This window comes from Poecilia latipinna, unplaced genomic scaffold, assembly GCF_001443285.1.
Source record: "Poecilia latipinna isolate Pla-1442-1.1 unplaced genomic scaffold, P_latipinna-1.0 Scaffold2282, whole genome shotgun sequence".
NCBI lineage: Eukaryota > Metazoa > Chordata > Actinopteri > Cyprinodontiformes > Poeciliidae > Poecilia > Poecilia latipinna.
In genome coordinates, this window is record NW_015114898.1 from 27,544 (window position 1) to 50,666 (window position 23,123).

Below are 23,123 nucleotides of genomic sequence, written 5' to 3' on the forward strand. Positions count from 1 at the left end.
TGGTGCTGGATATTTGATCAACACTGGAGTGAGGAAAGTTTTTAACAAACTGCTTCCAGGGATCAAATTTGATATAACTAGTCATAAGGACGACACTACTGAGTACAATGAGTTTGATGACTTTCTTTTCAATCCTTCATCGACAAGGAAGCAAACCACGGAAAACTGCTGAGTGTAAAACCTCAACTTCTGCGCTAACAAAAGCGACTTTGGAAGACCGTACCCAAAAGAGATCTGTCCTTGGGGACGATTTGGCCAATCTCAGAGAGGAAACTTCCCCGGCTGGAGAACTTGGTGATGAAAAAGAGACCGCTGAGTCTAAAAGCTCAACTTCAATCATAATTATTAGTAGTAATAATAACAATAATACTATATTACGTTAATCAATATAATAAATAATAATTATTTATTATATTGAAAATTATTACTATTGATAAAAATAGTAATAGCAATATAATAACAAAGTTATAATTTAACATTATTATTGCTGTTGTTTTTTAATGATAATAGCATTAATATGAATAATAATATATTAGTATTTTAATCAATATACAACTATATAATAATTAATATGATACTTAGTAATATAATAATTATTATATTGCTAAGTATTATACTAAAATGATTATTATAATTAATCATAATTATTGTGAATGACAATAATAATAAAAAAGTATCAATATAATAAATAATATTAGTATTACTTATATTGATAATTATTATTGTTACTATTTCTAATGATAGTAGAAATAATATAATATAAAGTCATAATTTAGTATTATTATTGCTATTGTTTTTATAATAATAATAATAGTGCTATTATTAAAAACAATAGCAATAATAATAGTATTACATTATAATAACAGTTGTAATTTAATAACTATTAAATTAATATAATTTATTAGATTAAATTAGAATTAGAAACTCTGACTCCAGCATACAGAGAGAGCCAGCACAGGGGCAGATAATTAATTAATTACCATGGCAACGGGGCCCAGCCAGAGGAGTCGGTCAGTAGTCTCACTAACAGGCGCAGAGAGAAGTCTCCCAATGCATTGTGGGAAGAATACATATTTCCTGTGATTATTCTTATTTTGCTTACATAAAATTATTTATCAGAATTTTTCAGTGTGAATTAAAATCCTTAGTATGAAGGTTGAAAAACTTCTAGAAATAAACAATCACCCCCTCTCTTTATTTATTTATTTTTTAATTTTATTTCTGACCGTGAGTGAGAACCACATGTGCGAAGCTTATAATCGTCAGTGGGATTGTGCATGACGTTCAACCGTCTCTATAGCAGTGAGCCTGTTTAGTCACAGTGCTACGGATGAGCTCCTGAGGCCAAGTCCAGCTGTGTGAGCTGTTGCTGGAATTCTGGGTCTGAAGTGATGGTCCCCTTCTTGTAGCCCCTGTTTAAATTTATTTTTGTGTTTTTAATTGGGGTGAAAAGACACATTTTGGCTCCAGAGGACTTTCAGCTAAAGGTTTTGACACCACTGGTTTAAAAGCATTTTCTGACACTGGGTCTTCAGTGAACCGTAGTGAGAACCTAGTCAAAGTCTGGCCTAAACCTTAATTTCCCATGTGCCTGAATTAAAACAATTCTGCAAAGAAGAATATTTTCTCCCTCTCTGCCGGAACTTTTACACGTTTGCTGTTTTTCAGCTTGGTGGAGTTAGTCCTTCACTTTTACGAACCTGTTGTACGAGGGTCATGGGAATTATATCGAAGGTCATGGAGAGTCATGGAAAAGTCATGGAATGCTCTGTTCTCTCAGGATTTCGCCAACACCATCCCGGGCCACGGCGGCATCATGGACCGCTTCGACTGTCAGTACCTGATGGCGACTTTCACTCACGTCTACATCGCCAGCTTCGTCAGGTGGGCAGCAAGGATAATGTCTTTTCCAGCGTTGTCGCTACGTTTGTTGGGCTCTCTCTACACTGTGTTACTTTGACTGGGCCGTTTGTGTTGCAGAGGTCCGAACCCCAGTAAAGTGCTGCAGCAGCTGCTGACGCTGCAGCCGGAGCAGCAGCTCAGCATCTTCCACATCCTGCACTCCCAGCTGAAGGAGAGAGGCCTGCTGCCGCTGCCGGCCATCCAGGCCGAGTGAAACCCGCTCAGGAAGTGTGTGAGGCGGTTCCCTTAGCTAGTACGAACACACACACACACACACACACACACACACACACACCTTTGGACTGTACTGTGTGTTACTCCTAGATCCATCATCAACCTTCTAGATTTGAGGCGACTCTGGAGGGGGAAGAAAAAAAATGTACCAAACCAAACCCAGGAGTTGCTGCCGCCAGTTTGCTTTTGACCGCCTTCGCTCGCTTTTCCAGCGCCGGCGAAGGAGGACGAGGAGGAGTTTGGATTGTCTGAGAACGGTGAACTTTGCACTGACTTTTCTGACATGAACTCTTAAGAGAAGCTTCCACCAGCAGAACGGACTGGTTCACGGACTCCGCTCTGCACATCCACACATGTAGCATGCATGCAGCGGCGGCGCATGCAGCGACGCATGCAGCGGCGGCGGCGCATGCAGCGACGCATGCAGCGGCGGCGCTGCCTCCATCTCCTTCCACTGGTAGCTTTTAGGTTTCTAACCAAACGTTGGTGGAAACGGATCGACTGCAGGCGCAGATCGTAGATCATCATCTGCACACCTGACACTTGAAAAAATATATTGTACAGAAATATACGTAAATATTTAGCTGAACAAATACCTAATATATATATTTACTTAGAGATTTGCTGTGGGAAAAGAAACAAAAAACATTTTAAGCTGTGAGAAATGATATGCAACTAAAGAGATAATTTCCTTTTAGCATGAACAAAGTTTATCTTTAACAGGCAGCCATGTAGGTTTAAGCTGAGGTTATTTAGAGACGGTGATGTTTATAAAGCTTTACTTCAAGAAAAGGATGGAAAAGATTAGGAGTCACAGTGGGATTAGGAGATCAGCGCTGCAAGCTTTAATCTAAACCCGAGTAGCTTATCTGAACATAAACAAAATAGATTAACTGTTTTAAAATAACGTTTTAAAATCTTCCTAGCAACACCTGTAAAGCTCACACAGCGTTAAGGTTTACATTTTCTCCCAAATTCACTGATGAATTACTTTTTATTTTATGGTAAAATATTGTTTTAAGCATTTAAACTGTAACACTGCATTATAAAACTGTTAGTGAACAATAAGGAGGCTGAACTGATGCTGTAATTACTGTGACTTGTGGATTAAAATCTTTATTTACAAACCACCGTTACATACAGACAAAAAAAATAACAGCACTGCATTTAATAAAAATTAAATATTTATAAATCAATCTACTAATCTGAATAATTGCCATTTTTTAAAATTAATTTTTTATTCAGTTTCTGCTGGGCATTTAAATTTATTTATTAGTTGCATTGAAAATTATAGGAGAGTAAATATGTAACAGGTTTACTTGGTTAAAATAAATACTATTTGTATATATTTAAAAAATAAAACGGGTACTTGAAGTGATTTGATGTAAAACTTAATCATTATATGTTAAATTCATATAAAATTATTTATTCTATTGTTTAAAGATTCCTGTGCTGAAGTGCAACATGAAATAATTGTTGCTAATCAGGTAAAAACAAATAGAAAAGGGGATTTTATGGGGGAAAAAATAATAAAAATAAAGCAAAACCCTTACATGTATGAACTGTTACTTGATACTTAAAACATTTTATCTTATGCTAGTAAAAATGTGGTAGAACAAAAAAATAAATTTTCTTACCTTTTTAGTATAAATATTTTATTTGACAAATTGAAATAATTAGATTTTATTAAATTATCTATTTGTTTTCCCAGTTTAACGAATTGATTTTAAGGAAACGTGTAAATGAGAAATATGTGCAGTTTAAGACCTGACCAGCAGGTGGCAGCACTCAGCTCAGTTCTCAGAAATTCAACGTTTTTTTTCTTCAGTTAATTAATTTGGAAACTGGAAGCTGATGGCGGTTGTCCCTACTCTAATTATTTTTCTCAAAAATAAAATTTTTGCCTTTTGTTTTGCCGTTGGAACATTTTTAATGGGAATTGGAGATATTTCTCCCTGTTGGATTAGAAAGTTTATAGAGAGTTCAGCATGTGTTGTGGTTTCTGAGCAGTACTTCCATCTGTTGCCACTGAATGATATGTAGAAGGTTTAATAACTGAATCATTTCAACCCTGGAGAAAAGGCAAAAATAACAGATTTCTAAACTAAATAACTAGCTAATAAACAAGCAAAAATTACTTTATTTTCCCCCATATTAGAAGAAAATCACAGGATAGCTTTAATTTTCACTTGATCTTTTACTGAAAAATGTAGTCAAGTTCAGATTTCTAAAGTTTAGGAATTTCATATTCATTTGGTTTAAGTTTTGGTTTCACTCTAAAATCTAAATTAAATAAAATATATAATAAATCTGAATCATATCTTATGGTTTTACCTTCCACCTATACAACAGAATACATAAAACCAGCAACTTTATTATTTTGTCTATTTTGCTGTCTTATACTTTTTTCAAAATGTGAATTTTGTTTTTATTTTTTGCAGATGAAATTAAATTAGAGGAAATATTGGCGCCACATTTTAAGTTTACTTTTTTTTCCACCAAAACATGCTTTTGTGTGAGCTTTACAGGAATTTATCTTCTGATCCAACTTTAAACATGAAATGTTCCTTTAATGAAAGCTTAGCGCTTCCTTTGTTTTAAGCTGTGGTTGCACTGTAAGGTGGAGGCGGGTTATGCTGCGGGACAGTTAAATCAGATTGATTTGAGCAGGGAGGGTTACATCAAATCAATGTTTATAAGAGTAAATTATGAATGTAAGATGGTGTGAAGCATCGGTACGGTTTGTTTTCTCTGTACAGTAAACGCATCAACATGAATCTGTAAAAACTAGAAGGTTTTATTAGAAATGCTGTTTCCATGCTTACCATTCGGGTCGAGTCAAACGATGCGTTACCGCGCTCTCGCATCCAAGCCAGATCTCTCTGGGGAGAAATGTTTACCAAAGCTTGATCAACGCTCATTCCTTCCGGGGACCTCCGGGGGGCGCCAGCGAGTCGGATCCCTCTCTGTAACAACACCCCAAAGCAGAGAGCTAATTCACGTCAGTTTTTCTTCTTGAAGGTTCTAATTTATTAGTTTAAGCGGTTCTGAGTGTTTTCCTCTGAGATTATCGGGACCAGCTGGAAATGTTCTCTAACTGCTGCTGTTTCCAGACACTGAAGCAACATCTGCAACACTATTATTTACATTTTTACACATTTTTAAGCTCATTTTTACAGAATCTGCAGAGAGCCTCTGGGATGCTTAAAGGGAAAGGTCAGGATTTTATTTTATTTTTTGCAAAGGTTTGGTAAAATTATATTGCTTTTTTTTGTTGTTATAGTAAAAATGTGATTTAATCTAAAGATTTCTAACCAATCTTAGCTCTGAATGTAACAGTGGATTCCCTATTTATTTGCAAAATACAAAATATTAACCCTATTTTGCAGGTGTAAACGTGCAGAAAACATTAGTCCTTGACTTTGAGCAGCTTAACATTTTAAGTAACTTTTTAGCAAGATATAAGAGCCTGTTTTCAGTCAATGATTCCATCTTACTGAAAAGTTTCTTACAAGTTGGTTTTAGTAAGATATTTGCACTAGAAACTAAACCAAAATTACTTGGTAAGATTTTGAGTTTTTGCAGTTTATGTGAAAATTCAGAGGCCAAATTGTCTAAAAACAAACAAAAAAAACCCTAAATCGACAGTGACAGATTCTAACAGCCACAAGACAAACTCAAGTCTAAAAAATTATTTAATTCCAGCGGCTCTCTCAAGGTTTCATTTTTATTTTATTTTTTAACTTAATTTATGGATCTAACGGTCATGCAGACATAAATGTACAGACCAGAAAGCACAAAGCTGTTGCGACCCAAACGTTCAGGTTCTGCACTTTATACTGCTGGTTTAGTTTGTGTGTTTTGGTCGATCGGTTGCAGAAATGACAGCATTTAGCCTTTCGGATCAAATCTTTATCTTCTGCTGAAGGAACCGAGCAAAACAAAGGTGTAACGTGAACACTGATGTTTTAGAGATGATATGAAGCAGTTTACTGTAATGAAATGAATAAATTTTTTCTTTAAAACAAACATCTATTTTATTGTGACCTTACAGATGACAAATCACAAAAATAAAGCTTGACAGTTCATTTTTATTAATCTGCATGATGTGCCACAAACATTTGTATTTAGGAAGTCAACATTTTGAAACCAAACATTTAACGGCTTTTCAGTCCTTCAGTGAAAAAAAGAAAAGGTCTCTTCTCAACATGATCTGAATGGAAAACAGTGCAGGTTGCAAACAAATTAACACAAAATAATACAAAGAAAAAAAGATGAACACGATTTTATAGGTTTTAATTAAAGTGCACGTTGGTTTTAAATCCACCTGGAGTTGGTATTAAAACGGTTTTTATGACAATGTCGGTGTTTAAGCATTATTTATTTAAAATAACAGTGACCCCTACTGGACAAACATACAGGATCCCTTTTTAAGTTGTTTTATCAAATCCACAACCATCGATTTGAAAAATAAACGGAAGAAAATAAAAAAAACAAACTACAGGAAAAAGGAGGGAACCATTTCCAGTTCCAGTGTTGATGCAACACAGTAAAAACCCTTCGTATGTCTCACGGTTTTTGTCTCTGAAACATTTGATGTTTAGTTTTTGATTAAATATTAATTTGAACTGATTTATAAGTTGTTAAATTTGTACGAAATCAATATAAAACAGTGCAGTGACGAGTTTTATGGCTCTACTTTGTCAGTACGGGTTTTAAAGTGCGCTAAGCTTCCAGTTTGGTTCTGTGGAGAGCTTATGAGCAGTTAGCATCTTCCTTAAATCTTGACAACTTCATTTAAACCAAAACAATAGATTTGCCGTAGAGGTGTCCAAGGTGTGGTGCGGGGGCCTTATGCGGCCCTCTGAAGGATTTTGTGCGGCCCCTGACCTCATTGCAAGCACAGGAGGTTGATACAGATGGACACTTTTTCATCTTATAGAGAAACGTGGTTTAGAGATAAATATCTTAAAGAAAAAAGGTACAAAAAAACATCGTTCATTTATCATGTTTCTGCAATCAAACGCAAAAAAAAAACTGCGTAACTGTCTTAACGCAACTGTGCAAAAATGTTTTTACGTTTTCTGTCTACAATGATTTAAATTTAATTACTGAGTGGATCAACTTGAAAAAAAGGCACAAAACATACATTTTGTGGCCTAAAACTCCTTCCAACTTAATGATTTTGGCCCTCAGAAGTTAATAGCTCCCAAGAATTGGGGCAAAAAAATCAAAACCAAATGCCTCATGACTCAGAACATTTCTGAACCAGATATTTCCAAAGTTTCTCTTTGGTTCATCCTCTTTCGCCACTACAGACTCTGATGCCCCCGATGCTGTTGACGAAACCCCGACTGACCTTCCAACTTCCTAAAGACATTCCTCCATTTGCTTCAGGCCTGGACAAAATCTCCAATCTGAAAAATGTCAGATCTGCAGCCGCAATGACCAAATTCAGTGCGTTGCTCTGGAGCAGAACAAAGAAAAAACATTATTTTTTCTTTGTAACCAGCTTCACTGAGCCTACGCAAAAACAAAATGGATCAGTAAGGAAACAGCCTTTGCTAAACAAAATAATACAAAAAAAGGCTGTCATGACTCAGTTTCTGCAGTTCTGATTAAAGGAGACCCAAATTATACTGAATACAATACAATTCTGCCAAATACAAAGGAAAGGTAGGTTTCTATCTCATAATCTCACCATTAATCATCTGAACTAAACCTTTAAGAAAAGAATTTGGCTGAGAAAACAGATTCCCAATCTAACCTTCAGATCCTGATTGAGATAAAACAAAAATATGAACATGCTAAGAGAATCACATTTGGATGCCTGGATGGTGACAACACTAAAACCAGAGATGGGTTGTAACTGGTTACATTTACCCGGCTACCTTTACTGGAGTACTTTTACTATGCTGTACTTTTTATTGTTACTCAAGTATTTCTTGGACGGTTATTTTTCTACTTTTACTTAAGTACAAATATGCTGTACTACTCTTGGTTGTGTACAATTTTTGGGGACACTACCCACCTCTGGTTAAAACGGCCGCTAATCACACAGGTGGTAACTGAAAAGACGAATGAATGAACGAACGAATCTTGGCTAACTGCATTAGTATCAGAGCTTCCTTTACATCTTGGATCCAGATTTCACATTCAGCGTTTAATCCCATCTGTGCTCCAGAGATGAACAAACAACTAATAGAAAAGGAGGACGGTTCTGTCCACTTTGCTCTGGATATAAACCCACCAGGGGTTTCTTTCAGTGGCCAAACCTTTTAGCAGCAATACTCCACAGAGCCAGTCAGGAAACTTCTAGGTAACTACAGCATTAAACGGGACTCGCGTTTCGTCCGCTTCATCGTCCACAATGGTCGTCAGATCGGACCGGTTGGGACAGAAAAGGAAGCGAAGCAGCGCCACCCCAATGCGCACCAAGAGCCTCAGCACAAGAAAGGCGAAAGGCACCGTGATCTCCATCAGATGGAAGATGGAGGTGCTGAATTTACTCAAGATGCAGGACAGGAAAAACGTCCCCAAAGCGACGCAGGGGTACAGAGCTAGCTTAGCTAGCATGAACACGTGCTCCCGTCCGCCATACCAGACGTAAGGGTGCAAGGTTTCCTGCTCGTTGTAGAGCGCCACCACCCAGATGGAGAGCTGGAATATCCCGGCGAAGAAAACGATCACGCAGCTGATCTGAATGGCTTCGAGTTCATTCTGCGAGTTGCGTGGGAACTCGTGCGTTAGCTGGTAGGCTAACGGCAAACCGCCAACAAACGCCAGAGAGAAGGTGTTCAGCAGGCCCATGAAGCGTGTCGCCTTGGTGACGTGGAGGAAGAGGGAATGGTGGACGAACCAGAGGAGGCCGACAGTGGCGAAGGAGCCGAAGTAGGCGAGGTACTCCGGGCCGTAGGCCTGCAGGGCGGCGACCAGGCTGCCGCCAAACTGCTTCTGCACCACCGCCGGGTCCGGAACGTTGTCCTCACTGAAACCATGGAGCCCAGTACACGTTACTTTGTTTTACTACTAAACAGAACGCCATTAAAGTCACAAATTATTTTGTAAAGATGAAGTGACTTTTTTTTTAACATATTTGTTAAAACTGTCACTGATAATCTGTGAAATAAAAAGTCGATCTCCTCCACTGTCTTAAGAACTGAACCAAAAATAACCAATCAGAGCCAGGAGGCGGGTCTTAGTGCTGTCAATCAACCTCATGAACACAGATTAGCACGTTGCTAAATGTGCTAATGGAGGAGAAACAGCTTACCGTTACAGAAAAACTGCTTATTCGATGTCAACGGTGGCTATGCTAACTAGCCTTAGCATTCATAACAAGCTCTGCTAGGTCCAGGGTTTCCTTAAAAACCTTTTAATCTACTTTGAATATTTAATTGTGCTAGTGTACTAATTGGAAAGCATTAAATGGAAACAAGACATTTGTAATGAATTTTCTCTATATAAATAAACTGAATTGCATTGGATACATGGGGTGATTGACAGCATTAAGACCCGCCTCCTCACTACAAAAACACAAAATCTTAAAGTAATTTTCTAGTGCAAATATCTAACTACCCTTACAATGAGACATTAGTAAGATATTTGGACTAGAAACTAGACCAAAAATTACTTTCTAGATTTTGAGTTGTTGCAGTGAATGTTACAGTTTAGGGCCCAGACTCTGAAAAGCCAGGATTTATTTGTCTCTTACTAAGCATTTCACAAAATAATGACCATTTCAACAAATATGTAGAACATACTGTTTGGCTTCAGAGCATACCATATGTCTAAGATGAGAAGCGTTGCTACGATGGCATAAACGCCGTCGCTGAAAGCCTCGACTCGCTCCTTGCTGAGCGGCTCGTTGGGAAGGTATGTGTAAAACAACATGGAGTCCGGCGTCTCCTCCACCTGACCTGAAGCAGAAGAGACTCATGAGAGGAAGGAAGCGACATCAGAGCGGCAGTGGGTCCGGGTTCCTACCGATGGCTTTGCTGCGGCACCACTTCAGGCTCTGGGAGATGTAAGGCAGGAAGATGACGATGGCTAGGAGAACATAAGACTGGAAGACATGGCATAAATTAGAACGACCTCAATAACTTATGGAAAGGTGGTGAAACATGGGAGGCTACGGAAACCCATTCCTGCCACAAATTAAAAAAAAAAAAAAGCCACACAGGAAGTCATAATTAAGAGTTTAAAAGTCAGAATTTTGAGAAACAAAGTCATAACTTTAACTTTCAAACTCATAATTACGACATTAAAAGTCAGGATTATCAGACAGAAAGTCCTGATTTTGGCTTTCAGAGTCATCTCTAATGAAGCAAACTTCCTTAGAGAAACATTATTTTGTATTTCATAATTATGACGTTGAAAGGCAATATTCTAACTTTAAAACTCAAAATTATGACTTTCACTCTGAAAATTATTTTTAACCCTAACATTTTGACTTCTTCTCGAAATTGACTTTAAAACTCGTAATTGACTTTTACTCTTGATATTATGACTATAGAACTCAAAATAGACTTAAAAAGTCAAACTTATGACTTTAATTCTAACATCACAACTTTAAATCTTAAAATTATGACTTATTCTTCAAATTATAAAAGTATGACATTAAAACTCAAAATTCTGAATTTTATTCTTGTAAATGTGGAAGCTGCCGTCTGTAACTTTGTTAGAAAGGTTAAAGAAAACCGCCGATCGGATCCAGTCAAGAATGTTTAAAAATATTTTTTTCTACCAGATTTAATGGGAATCAGATTAAGAACCGTCAGATCAGATGAATGTCTGATTATTATCTGATTAACACAGCAGCGTTTTACATCTACACTTATCCAGGGCAAGTCTGCAAATGTCTCTAAAAACAGCAAAACTTATTAACTAACCACCATCTTTTTTCACTTGCATGTGAAAACAGTTTAAGTGGGACAGATTTGGTGCTGACCAGCTGGAAGAAGATGAAGGAGAAGATGCTGGCGAAGAAGCACATGATGGGAACCCTCATGATGACCTTGAGGATGTGATGTTTATAGTAGGTCAGGTTCTCTGAGATCTGGATCTGTTCGTTCAGCAGGAAGGGCCGGCTGAAGGCGTACAGCACAATCACCGACTGGAAAACGCAGGAATCGGGTCAGCGTGTCGGGGGTTAGTGAACACACGGTGCAAACGGCCCGGTGCCAAAACTCACGCTGCGCCCTATGCTGCGCCCTACGCCGCTCTGAAGTGTGGACTCAGTCAAAGTGAACATAAAGGTTTGCGTCATCAGGTTACAATCGTGCAAAAATTTGAGAACTTCGACATCCAAAATGGCGCGATTGGTCACAGTTTCAGGATTTATGCTGCTAAAACTACAACTGCAACAAAATAAATCAATTTTATATATACAGGTAAGATATTTTTCCTTTCAAAGTCAATGGTGGAGATATTTGGATGTTCAAATATGTTGAAAACGAACAAAATTCAACGTATCCACACGTCCAGTAGAATGAAACCAAAACTATTTTAATACTTTACATTTGAAAACTAATTTTTTTTTGTGAACATTGCCATATTTCCAAGATTACGGTTGTGAGAATTGGGACCGGGCCGATATCTGACGTAAAGGACGAGGAAACGCTTCCTGACCTGAATCACCCCGATCACCATCACACAACCACAGAAGAGTAAAATCCCGAGGACGTTCTCAGGGAAGGTCGCCATTAAAGAAAACTGCAAAGCAGAAGGAAAATGAATCTATTTATTCAAATGTAAACGCATTCAGAACCAGTCTGGTACTCACAGTGTACGGCAGGAAGGTTATCAGCATCATGCAGGCCTGAATTAGAACAGAAAGCAGAACAAAAAAAGGGAAATGTGAAACTTAGAGAGGGTCTGGTAGAAAAACAAAAAATAAAGACGTCAACAAACCTGAGGCTGTACTCACAAGGTTAAGCAGAGCGAGGCAATCGTCAATGTGAACAATGACCTGGAATAACCTGCCAAAATCAAAGACCAAATAAGGAAACCTGGAAAAAAATCTGAGTGATAAAAAGAAATCTGAACAGAGAAAGTAAGTGCCTGATATGGGCGGCCCAGGCAACCGTCACGATCAGGAAGGTCATCAGGTAAACGGCGATCTTCGTCGTTAGCAGCAGCTGAACGCTCTCCCTCAACTCCTGCACAAACCAATCAATCAATATTTTTTATAGAGAACTTTTCAGACAGAAACCTGTAACAAACATGATTTAAATGTATAATAAAGATCAATCAAGATAATAATAAGGTTTACCTCGTTATCTTCCACTTTGGTGTGGGCAACCGGCAATATCTGTAAATAAGAGTCAGGATTAGAAGATATGTCCGTCAGATTTAATATGTAATAATAATTAAAGTAACTATAATAATTGGTAATGGTTTTTGCCAAGAGGACGATGCTTCAGTTTCTCCAATAACATTTTCACTAAACGAAGGACCTTTCTGCATAATTTGCCTATTTTAGGGGTACCAACTCCAGTCCTGGAGGGAATTTTGTGTTTTAAAATGACAAAAATAAAGTCACAATATTAAGAGAATAACTATTAAGGCACTAAAGTAGTAATTTTATGAGAAAGCAGTCTTCCTGCTGTGCTAAAATGAGGAATATTTAACATCTAGTGAAGTTATATTTTGGTATCAGTTTTACAATTAAGTAAATATTTAATCATTGGACACATCAGCATCAAATTATTATCAGCAGCAGAACTGAAACAATTGTTCAAACTGTTTCTGTTTGTAATCAAGAACCACAGCGACTTTCCCAGCTGGTCACATCAGATCTTGATGACAAACCTTAAAACAATTTTTTTCTGGTAACTTTAGCAAATTATTTCATCATATGCTGAACTAAAAAAAAAAAAAATAAATTTAACATTATTTTCTGTCCTTGCTGAATTAAATACTGACTGAATAATAATGGTTTCTGACCGTTTCTCTTTCCTGTTATGGTATGGTCCCGCCATCTTTGTTTCTGTATCAACAGCTCCATCCAGCGCCCTCTGCTGGATGGAGGTCAAACGACAACACTAAAAGAAAGTCAAATTTTTTGTCACCTATGCTTGTTTTTTTGTTTTGAAGAGACCCTCAGAGAAATTGGGCATCTCTGATTGAGAGCGACTCAGAGAAATCAATTATTTACATTACAAAATGTAGATTATTGATTAGAAGTTAAAAGACATTCTGATTATTTTAAAATCTATAATAAATTACCTCTTTTTAAATTAAACAACAAATGGGGCTTAATTTAGTCTAATTAATCCAATGATGTTCAAACTTTTTGCCATATGGTTAAAATCATTAAGTTGGATGCACTTTTGGGCCATAAAAAGTATTTTAAAACAAACTATATATATATTTCTTTTATTGTGTTTGAGTAAAAGTAGGTTGATGCTTGTGGTTGCAGATACTCCAAAGCTAAGATGACTGCAAAAACGGCGTTAATAAATGGGAATGTATTAATATTCTTTTTTTAATAATATGTTATCTCTTAAAAATGTTAATCGACAGAATGAAAAAGTGTCCATCTGCATCAACCCCCTATGCTTGCGTTTAGGTCAGGGGCCGCACACAATCTTTCAGAGGGTCGCAAATGGCCCTCGGGCCGCACTTTTGGACACTGTGAATTAAGGTGAATCTGCTGCGGGATTTCTCACCATGACTGTGGCAATGATGGAGATGAGGGCATCGCTGTAGGCCAGCAGCCTGTGGGAGGACTGGGTGCTGCTGTGGCCCTCTCTCTCGGACGGACTGAGGCTATCCAGCAGCGGGGAGGACAGGCCGCGGATCCTGGCCGCTTTCTTCTCCATCTCCTCCTCGACGTGGTGCTCGATAATGTCGCTGTCGTCGTTCTCCCCCATCCTGGACGGAGCTGCGGGACCACGGAGGACGGGCAGATGTTTGCAATCACCCGAGTAACAGCTGACTGTGGGCGGACCGAGGAAGCAGGAAGTAGAGGAGCGGGTGTTTCCGGTTCCCTTCGGAGATCGTTCATTCAACAAGAGGAGTCACTCTGCCGGGGAAATTGTTAAATTTGCTGTTTCAGTTTTCCCGTTTTTTTTTTTTAAATTTTAATTATTTTAATTTTTTTTTATCTGGGTTTCTCTGGTTTATTCAAATCGAATTAAATGGTATATTTTAACTGATTTTTCAAATATGTGGCCAGAAAAGTGAAATTTCTTAAACACTTTACAAATATTTGTTATTCTATTAGAAAAATAATTTTATTATTATTATTATTATTATTATTATTATTATTATTATTATTATTATTATTATTATTATTATTATTATTATTATTAATAATAATTTAATTATTTTTAGAACTATTGGACATGAAACTATTTCGCCTCAAGGGGGCGATATCAGACCATAGTGACATTCATGATCTTCATGTGGCCTGAAATGAAAATGAGTTCGACATCCCAACCTGAGAGGAATAACAGGTCATAAAAATCAGATATTATTATAAACTGTAACAGAAAGTTACTAAATCTATTATGTATCTCGTGATTGTTGTTCTTCTGGCTGTGCTTTCCTGCTTCCCCACATCCTGTTTTAGTAAACTTATGTTCACAGAAACAGAGCTGAAGCCTTTAGGCACATGCCTAATAAAATAATAAAATTTGTATTATTTTTTTCTCTCAAAGTGTCTTTAGGTCTTTTGCTGTCAGATCCTAAAGCGATGCCTTGGGCTGCCAAACTTCCTCCCTGAAGCTCAATCAAGCAAATTTGTGCCAGTTTTTCATGCTAATACAACACAAGCCGTTCATCCATCCATGCAAAAATGCAATCTTTTTTCTAATCAGTATGTTAATATTTGTATCCAGTTTTCTCATCACAAGCAGTATGAAGAGATAACACTGGGTTCACTGAACTGTGAGTTGTCAGATGTAACTGGTGTAATCCTAAAACACATCTAGACTCCCAAACAAAACAGAAAAATAATTCTGCTTTGCATGAAACACAACTTACTAATTAAAAACTGTTTCATAGCAAATCCTTGTCTTACATTTTTCTCAGAGGAGTTGTTTTTAACCAGCTACGATGAAATAAGAAGCAAGAAGAAGTTTATGTCAACAGTGGTTTTTCTGTTTGACTGAACAGCACAGCAGCCAGTGGGAGTGGGACGTGTCACAGCAAAGACCCCTGGGTAATAAGGCTTGAATGTGTGGCTCATTAATTTCTCTACTTCCTTATTAATGTCTGGAAAAACAAAACTGTGGATCTCTCTGGTTAATTCCCAAGATCTAATGGGCTAGAAAAACTTCAGCTTCACTTATAAAGCCTGATTTTAACATCATGGTTGTTCAGTTTAAATCACTACTGATGTCAGTGTGTTTCTACAAAGATCTGCATCTCAAAAATGTTTAATAATATTAAAAATGTAAAGATTTTGGTGCTGCAGGTAAAGAAAAACAAAAATTTAATGTCTCAAAATGATGTCATAAGCAGCTAATTGACTAAAATAAATAAAAGGTTTCCTCCAGATCCTTCACTCTGGCTCTTCAGTAAACATGTCAAGTAACTGAGCCATTTAACAATGAAAAGGTTTTTTTTTATGCTAGCTTTAGTACTTTTTTATACTCATTTTCTTGCAATATATGCAAAAATAAAACTGTTAATGTAAAAAAATATATATTTTAAAAATGAAATCAACAGGCTGCTCAGTACTTTCTGATGTCATTTTCCATAAAAATCAAATAAAAATGTATTGAATCTAAAATAGATATGTTGAGGTCAGTTTTGTTTTATAGAGACATGTTGATACTTTAAACTAATTTTGTCAATTTTTTTTCAAGAAAAATTCTGAGATTGATCTAAAAATTTTAGATTTTTTTCTAGGTATTTTTTGAAACTCAGAAATTTCAACAATATTTCTAGAAAATGTCAGAGAACAATCTTGAAAATTACAAGTTTTTCTCATAAATTTTCAAGAAATAAAACTTGGAAATTTTTGAATTTCCACATGCAAATTTTCAACTTCTGAAACTCTGAAATGTCATTGTTTTTTCTACAAACTTTCTGAGATTAATCAGTTTTTTTGGTGGAAATTTACTCATTTTTTTCTATATACAACATCTCTGAAACACTGTCATATTTTCATAAATATTATGGAGTTAGTTACTAAAAACAAGCTCCTATACCTTGCAGAAAACTCACTTGTAAGGTAGTTCTGTATAATTTCACGTGTAGTAAGAAACTAGACCAAAATTACTTGGTAAGACTTTGTGTTTTTGCAGTGCAGCCGGTCAAAGTGATGAACACGGAGCGACTCTGATCAAAGGAGAGCAAGGCTTTCTCATCTCAGCACAGAGCAATCATGCTTGTCCTCCTCCTCCGCTCCTTCTCATCCTCCTCCATCCTCAGCTCAGACTGAGACGTGTTGACACAGAACACGCCAGGTGTAATGGGATTGACCTCCGTCGCCTGCGCTGCCAGATTGCAGACAGACGCATCAATAACATCTGGGCTGCTGCAGCGCAAACTGTAAACTCAGCAGACTGAAATGAAGGTGGGCGGAGCCTCAACATGTCTTTTTCTCAGTTGGGTGGAAAAACTGTACATCAGTGGTTTCCATGTGTTTTTAAGCTGCTGGCAGGTCACAAAATTCATTAATAAGACAAAATTAACTTACAAGTAACAACTCAACAAGATATAGCAGCTGGTTTTAAATAAATAATTCCTTAATATTGATGAAAAAGTGATATTTCCACTCGCAGATTATCTCACTTTAACATGGGAAAAATGTCTTATTGTAAATTAAATAATCTGCTAGAGAAATTGGTAGTTTATTTTAAATTTTAAGGGATTACTGACTTAAAACCAGCTCGCTAAACAGTTCTCATAAGTTAGTTTTGTCTAACTTCAAGTGTAATAAATATTTGCTTTAAAATTAGACAAAAAATACTTGGTAAGATTTTATGTTTTTCAGTGGAGGTACCACAAATGGGCCCCGGGCCACACTTTGGACACCCCTTGCTGCAGCTATGCAGCTATTTCAGGATTGGACTGATTTATTTGTATTGTCTTCCTGCACATGCTGCACCCAGATGGATTTATTGATGGTGTATCAGTTTTTTAAACTCCTATCTGAAGTGAAGTCAGTGAAGCCTTCTTCAGGTAAATGAAGAGAGCGGCTTCAGTGGCGTCTGACAGGAGTTATTACCCCACGGTGATGAGTTGCAAATCCAGACAGGAAGGTTGTGAAGGCCGACTCTTCTGCTGTCACGTCTGATTAAGGCAGCAGCTCTCATGTCTGCAGGACAGAGCTAGGATGTCTGAGGACAACAATATCACAGGATCAGGAGTGACACCATGATGGGCTGAAGAGCAATCTCTGAGGGGGTCAGAGGTCAGGAGGATGCAGACATGCAACCGCAACGAGTGATGAGATGACACTGAGGTTCGCCAACAGATGGATCCCCAAGAGAATCCGTTTTCTGCATTTAAAGTGACATATATGAAAATAAATTAACAAAAAAAAACAAAAAAAAACTAAATTCATGGTATTTGCTTATAAACAGATCTACATTAATGCATTAAGATGTTAAAATACTCTGTTGTGTTTACAAGATTATCAACGAGAAGCAAATGGTGAAACAGCTCAATGAAGTGCAGAGGGATTTCTCACAGTTCTGATGTGTGGCAGCAGGACGACGTTGCTAAAATAAACCTGATTTAATCTGCTGTCTGCAGTTCAGATTTAAACCGTCAAATCCACAATCTACTGCATCAGCGTTACGCAACGGCCTGCCCACTAATGCAGCTTCATTCTGGCTCCTGATCTGAAGAGAAATATTTAGTTTAAAGGGAAAACATTACAAATAGAAAGCTTTTGGACACCATGCTTCAAGTTTATGTTGTGTAGAATCAACTGATGTGTTTAATTTAACAAACTATGTTGTGCTTTTATTATTCTACAAAACAGGATAAAGGAATGTTTTGTAAATATTTATTGAAATTATCACTTTGTCATGACAGTATAATATGAGACTGATAATGTGTGGGAAAAACTGATCTCCTCTGCTTCTTCCAGTGCTAACTAGAAACAACCAATCAGAGCCAGGAGGCGGGTTTTAGCACTGTCAATCACTCTTTCTCTCTGCTAAGCTGCAGCTTAACATTCATGCTAAGGCTAGTTAGCATAGCCACATCTGACGGCGGATAAACAGTTTTTCTGTAAGTCCAGTTGTTTCTCCACCATTAGCACATTTATGAGGGAGTACACGAGGTTGATAGACAGCACTACGACCCGCCTCCTGGCTCTGATTGGTTGTTTTTGGTCAAGACTGTTGCATTTCTTCAGTTGGCAGTAGAAGCTCAGAGAGGAGGAAGAGGATGTTGATCTTTTCATAACATACTATCACAGCACAGTGACAGTTTTAATTCACTTTATTGATATAGCAACACCATTTCACTGCAAATGTAATTGTAAAAAGTACTTTTAAACACACAAAACATAGTTTTAGTCATATTTTGCAGACAAAAAATCCAGTTTGTGTGTTGAATAAGACACACAAACAGCAGAAGGTTGAAAACAACAGAGTGACTCATGACTCTGCCCTTTAAGGAGACAACTGACCCAATTTTTAACCCTCCCCACCCCTCATGTTACCAGTTTTAAAGGTCTTGAGGATTTTCTTCCTGAATATCCCCAGGACTGTGTCTTAACCCAGATATTCAGGTTTTGCATTTTACACCGTCTGATAGGAAAATCCTGCCTAATGCCCTCTGCTGATGACATCCTGAGTGCTTATCGTTGTCCTTTCTGCGGCCCGTTCACCAGCTGGCCCTTGCCATCCAGCTGATCACATCTTATCCATCTGATGAGAGTGCAAAGCCCGGATATTGGAGGGCTGCGGTTTACCTTCAGTTAATGAGGCCTGCAGCTCAGACTCGTCATACTGAACGAGTCGAGTTAAGATTACAGAGCAATTACACGCTTCTCCACAGATCACAGATTGGAACGGGAGGTAACGTCAACTTGACCTACTTTATTCAGTTAGAGGTGCTCTGGATCAAAAGGTAAGTTACTTTTCTGTAATAATTGAAGTTAAAAAGCACGGCTTTAACTGGGATTTATATAGAGTACCTCTTACAGATCATCACATTTCTAAAATGATGGCTTATGTCATTTTGTTTTTTTTTTTGCCTAAATCATCTGGTCTAACTAACTAAGAAGTAACTTTCCAGCAAGATATAGTTAGTTTGCCTTATTTCAACTGAAATAAGATATTTGCACTAGGACCTAGACAAAAAAGAAACTTGGTAAGATTTTGTGTTTTTGCAGTGTAATCTCACATCTGTGAACCAAAACCTTCCAGAATCCATGAGCAAAGCTGCCGTTTGATTTATTATCAACAGGACTGCAGTGAAAATGACCCGAGTCCTTTGTGGACTGCTCCAGAGTTAATTGGCTGGCTGTGGAGTCGACAGAATGGACAGAGAGATAAAAGTGATGAAAGACCGAGCCGACCGCAGAGCATCAATTAGAAACATAACAGTTATCATCTTACATGAGCAAATGTGAGATGTGATGTTTGCTGAAAATTCTTGCAAGAAAGCATTTTCCCCCAAATATCTAATGATTTATTTACAGATTTGAGAGTATGGAGGTGTTATATTGGTTGTAAGGAAATATTTCCTTCACATTGCAACTTCTCACTAAAAAAACAGGAAGGAAGACTTGTTTATTTCTAGGAGAATAATATGATTCTCCTTTTGAAGTTCGTGTTTCTAATTTAATTTGTTAGGATAGTGCACAACAATCAACATTACCACAAATAACTAACAGATAGAAATTGAATAAAAGTTATTTTCTCTTCTAGCTTGCAAACAAAACTAAAGAGTCTCTCAGTCCAGGACTAACACGGGTCTTTGGAGTTAAATGACCTGCCAGTGCTTTTTAAAATCAATATTAAGAAATTATTGCCTTAAAATAAGCTCCTGTATCTTCCTGAAAAGCTATTCATTTCAAGCAAGATATTCGCACTAGAAACTGGACAAAACATAAATATCATTAAAGCAGGAGTATTAAGTGTTTTCCAGGGACACAGTGCCATTTATAGCTACAATCAAGTATCTGTGTTAACTTCAGTTATAAGAATGAAATATGTATATCCAATATGTCCTAAAAGAAATTTGACTTCATAATTTAACATCTTTATATTGGGCCTCTGTCTCTTTAAGAAGCTCCTGCTCTTTCTGAAACTCCACCTTCAGGAAGTCATCACAAATGGCTCCTCTATTAACCCTTTAACAACATTTCTACCAGCGTTTCACTGAGAGGTAGCTCCAATAATGAGATCAGCTGATCAGTTGTTTGCTAATTGCTGCTGGCTAGTCTGTAGGAGCTGAGTGGGGGAGTAACGGTGGAGGCAGAAGCTCTGAAACCTGAAAGCTGCAGCTGTGAGGATGAGCTGCGTCTTGAAGGCGGAGCTAAGTCCACCCATGTGTTTTGCACAGCTGAATGGTTGCCATGGAGATTAAAGGATTTCTCAAATATTTATTAAAGAATCAAAGCAACAATCCAGGTTTGTTTTTGATGAGGAAATAACATAACAAGATGTAAAGCTCAAAAACTTTGATTTTACATAATAATGCACCTTTAAATATTATTATAAAAAACATTTTGGGAAGATAAAAGAATGAACCTGTGACTGTAGGATGATAATTCTGGGTTTGACATTTCTTCTTTGATATGGTCTGACTGTGAGGAGAGGCCACAGGAGGGTCTGCCTTTCAAATGGAAATCCTGCGCTGATGCATTCGCAGCACAAAGGAGTCTGTTTCTTATCTCTGGAGGAAAGTCGGATCTTCTCTGTGAAGCCAGCTTCAGAGAGAGACAGAGGGGGCAGCTGAATTTTGGCTTCAGCTCCACACGGCTACAGGAAATATGTTTTCTGCTGTCGGGGTGAGTTAGGACTCATTTACTAATGGTGAGACTCAGCTTGCCCCTGAGCCAGCTGACGGATAAATCACCCACAGTGCCTTTGCTGCAGTGCAGAGAGAACACAGCCGCTATCTCCTCCTTTATTTCATCTCGTTTATTTCCCCCACTCTCTCTCTCTCTCTGTCTGCGTCTCCAGCTCTGCGGAGCCATGAAGCCGTTTATGGGACGGATGATGGAGTGGAGGCTCGGCTCGTGATGAAGTTCCATCAGAGCCGCGGAGTGTAATAAAGAGGAAAAACACTCTCCATCAGAGACAGGGCTTTGATGCAACATTAGGCAGCTGCTGCAGCGAACAGGGAGCTTTATGTAGGAGTGTGTGTGTGTGTGTTTGACCTAAATTAGCGCCTATTATCAGATCTGCAGCTTCAACTTGTTGTTTTATCATCACATTTTCTTTACAACAGCTCCTTAAAGACCAGTTCTAATTCTGTTTTTTCAAAAATCTGAACCCACTTTGTGAATTCAAGTGTAGCTTCTACATTTAGTGGTGGAAAATGTTTTGTTCGCATTTAAGACCAGTTTGATAATGAATTAAATGTAGAATTATGTTTTTATTTTTTATTTTTATGAGTTGTTACACTGCAAAAACACAAAGCCTTACCATGTATTTTTGGTCTAGCTTCTAGTGAAAATTTCTTAACACACTTGAAATAAGACAAACCTAATTTACAAGTAACTTCTGAGAAAAATATGTGAGCTTGTTTTAAGTAAATAATTCCTTAATATTGATGAAACAGTTCTAGTTCTATTTTCCCCTTACATAAAATGTTTTGTTATAAGTGAAATAATTTGCCGCTTAAAGTAGCACTTTTTCATTAATATTAAGGAATTACTGACTTAAAACAGACTATTAGAAACAATAGGAAAAATAACACCCAAAACCTTTAAATGAGATGCAAATAAGTAGCAAATTTAATGCAAAGGAAACAAAGTGATCATACATACATGGACAATAATCTCAAATGCTCAAATATAGGAAACAATCATGGAAAAACATGAAATTTTGACACTAAACACAAACCAACAAACATATGAAGCAAAATCACTACATTGTAATGCACATTGCATCAATTTTAACCTCAGACGTTTTTTTTTTTTTAACAAAGCCCAGAACAAGCATCAGTCTCCATTTTTCCAGAGGAAGTAAGAGACAGAAATGCTGAGGGTTTGAGGAGGAAAACCGAAACATGCTGACAGAATAAGGACACAGCTGAAGAGTGTTTGCATATTAAGAACAGACTCCTCTTGCTTGAAACTCTGCAGCTTTTGCAGCCCTTGCAGTAGTTTTGTTTGGAGTTCAGAAACCTGGCCCTCCACCACCGGGACCTGCTGGAAACTTTCTGTCATTTTTAGGACAAAACTTTCTCAGGTTTTCACTGAGAAAGTTTTGTTTTCTTAAACTGAAACTGTTAGAGCAGAAACTAAATCTTGTTTCTGTTATTTTACTGTCTTTTAAAATTTCACAGTAAGTAGGGTGCAAACATTGACGTTTTACCCAAAAACACCCTTTCATTAAACTTGGCTAAATAGCGAAAGGTTTCTGGAGAAATTTCTCATTGCTGTTGCTGAGGAAACTGGTAGAAATAAAAAACATTCAATCTGCACATCTGACACCAATAAATGTCAGGAAAAACAACTTTTTTGACTAAACAAAATTAATTTGTATAAATTTTAACAAACCCATCTCTAATATTGGTAAAATAAAGCCCAGTTACACTATTAGTAAAAACTTTTTATCAAAAAACAGGTTATTGAAATTGTTGCGTTTGAAAACTGTTTCCATTAAGCCAATTTGTTTTTGTAATCTATTTGCAGTTTCATGGTTATTGGAAATGCAGCTGCTGCCTAAAGTCTCAGGTTAACACGATCACTTTCTTTAAGATCAATAAAGTATTTTTGAATTTGAAGACGTGATTCTTGGCCAATATGGGTTGTTATTTGTTATTGTTGTGTTAGTTAGTTAAGGTGTTTTAAAATCTTGCTCAGAGTGCCCATTTTTAACTCTGAGCACCAGCCC

The 23,123-nt window shown here is 37.3% G+C and overlaps 2 protein-coding genes and 1 long non-coding RNA gene across 3 annotated transcripts in view; 2 read left to right on the top strand and 1 right to left on the bottom strand.

Annotated features, from left to right (window-relative positions):
- The window catches only part of LOC106937130 (phosphatidate cytidylyltransferase 1-like), a gene marked incomplete at its 5' end in the record, with an annotated part of 18,333 nt that extends 15,053 nt beyond the window's left edge, over nucleotides 1-3,280 (top strand). Inside the window, 2 exons of the mRNA XM_015018486.1 lie at nucleotides 1,781-1,884; nucleotides 1,981-3,280. Coding sequence (XP_014873972.1) covers nucleotides 1,781-1,884; nucleotides 1,981-2,116 — 240 coding nt within the window. The remainder of the gene's footprint in view (nucleotides 1-1,780; nucleotides 1,885-1,980) is intronic.
- A 2,931-nt stretch (nucleotides 3,281-6,211) lies between these two features.
- Nucleotides 6,212-14,082, bottom strand: tmem175 (transmembrane protein 175). Its single transcript, XM_015018487.1, has 10 exons — nucleotides 13,809-14,082; nucleotides 12,410-12,448; nucleotides 12,199-12,296; nucleotides 12,065-12,116; nucleotides 11,921-11,956; nucleotides 11,767-11,850; nucleotides 11,087-11,251; nucleotides 10,123-10,201; nucleotides 9,920-10,055; nucleotides 6,212-9,124 (listed from the first exon to the last, which is right to left on the bottom strand). The coding sequence occupies exons 1-10, from the start codon at nucleotides 14,010-14,012 to the stop codon at nucleotides 8,452-8,454; spliced, it is 1,566 nt and encodes a 521-aa protein (XP_014873973.1). The 5' UTR covers nucleotides 14,013-14,082; the 3' UTR covers nucleotides 6,212-8,451.
- A 4,990-nt stretch (nucleotides 14,083-19,072) lies between these two features.
- Nucleotides 19,073-21,341, top strand: LOC106937133 (uncharacterized). Its single transcript, XR_001422323.1, has 3 exons — nucleotides 19,073-19,179; nucleotides 20,874-21,067; nucleotides 21,243-21,341. It is a non-coding gene; the product is annotated as an uncharacterized LOC106937133 (long non-coding RNA).
- Nucleotides 21,342-23,123: the final 1,782 nt, after the last annotated feature.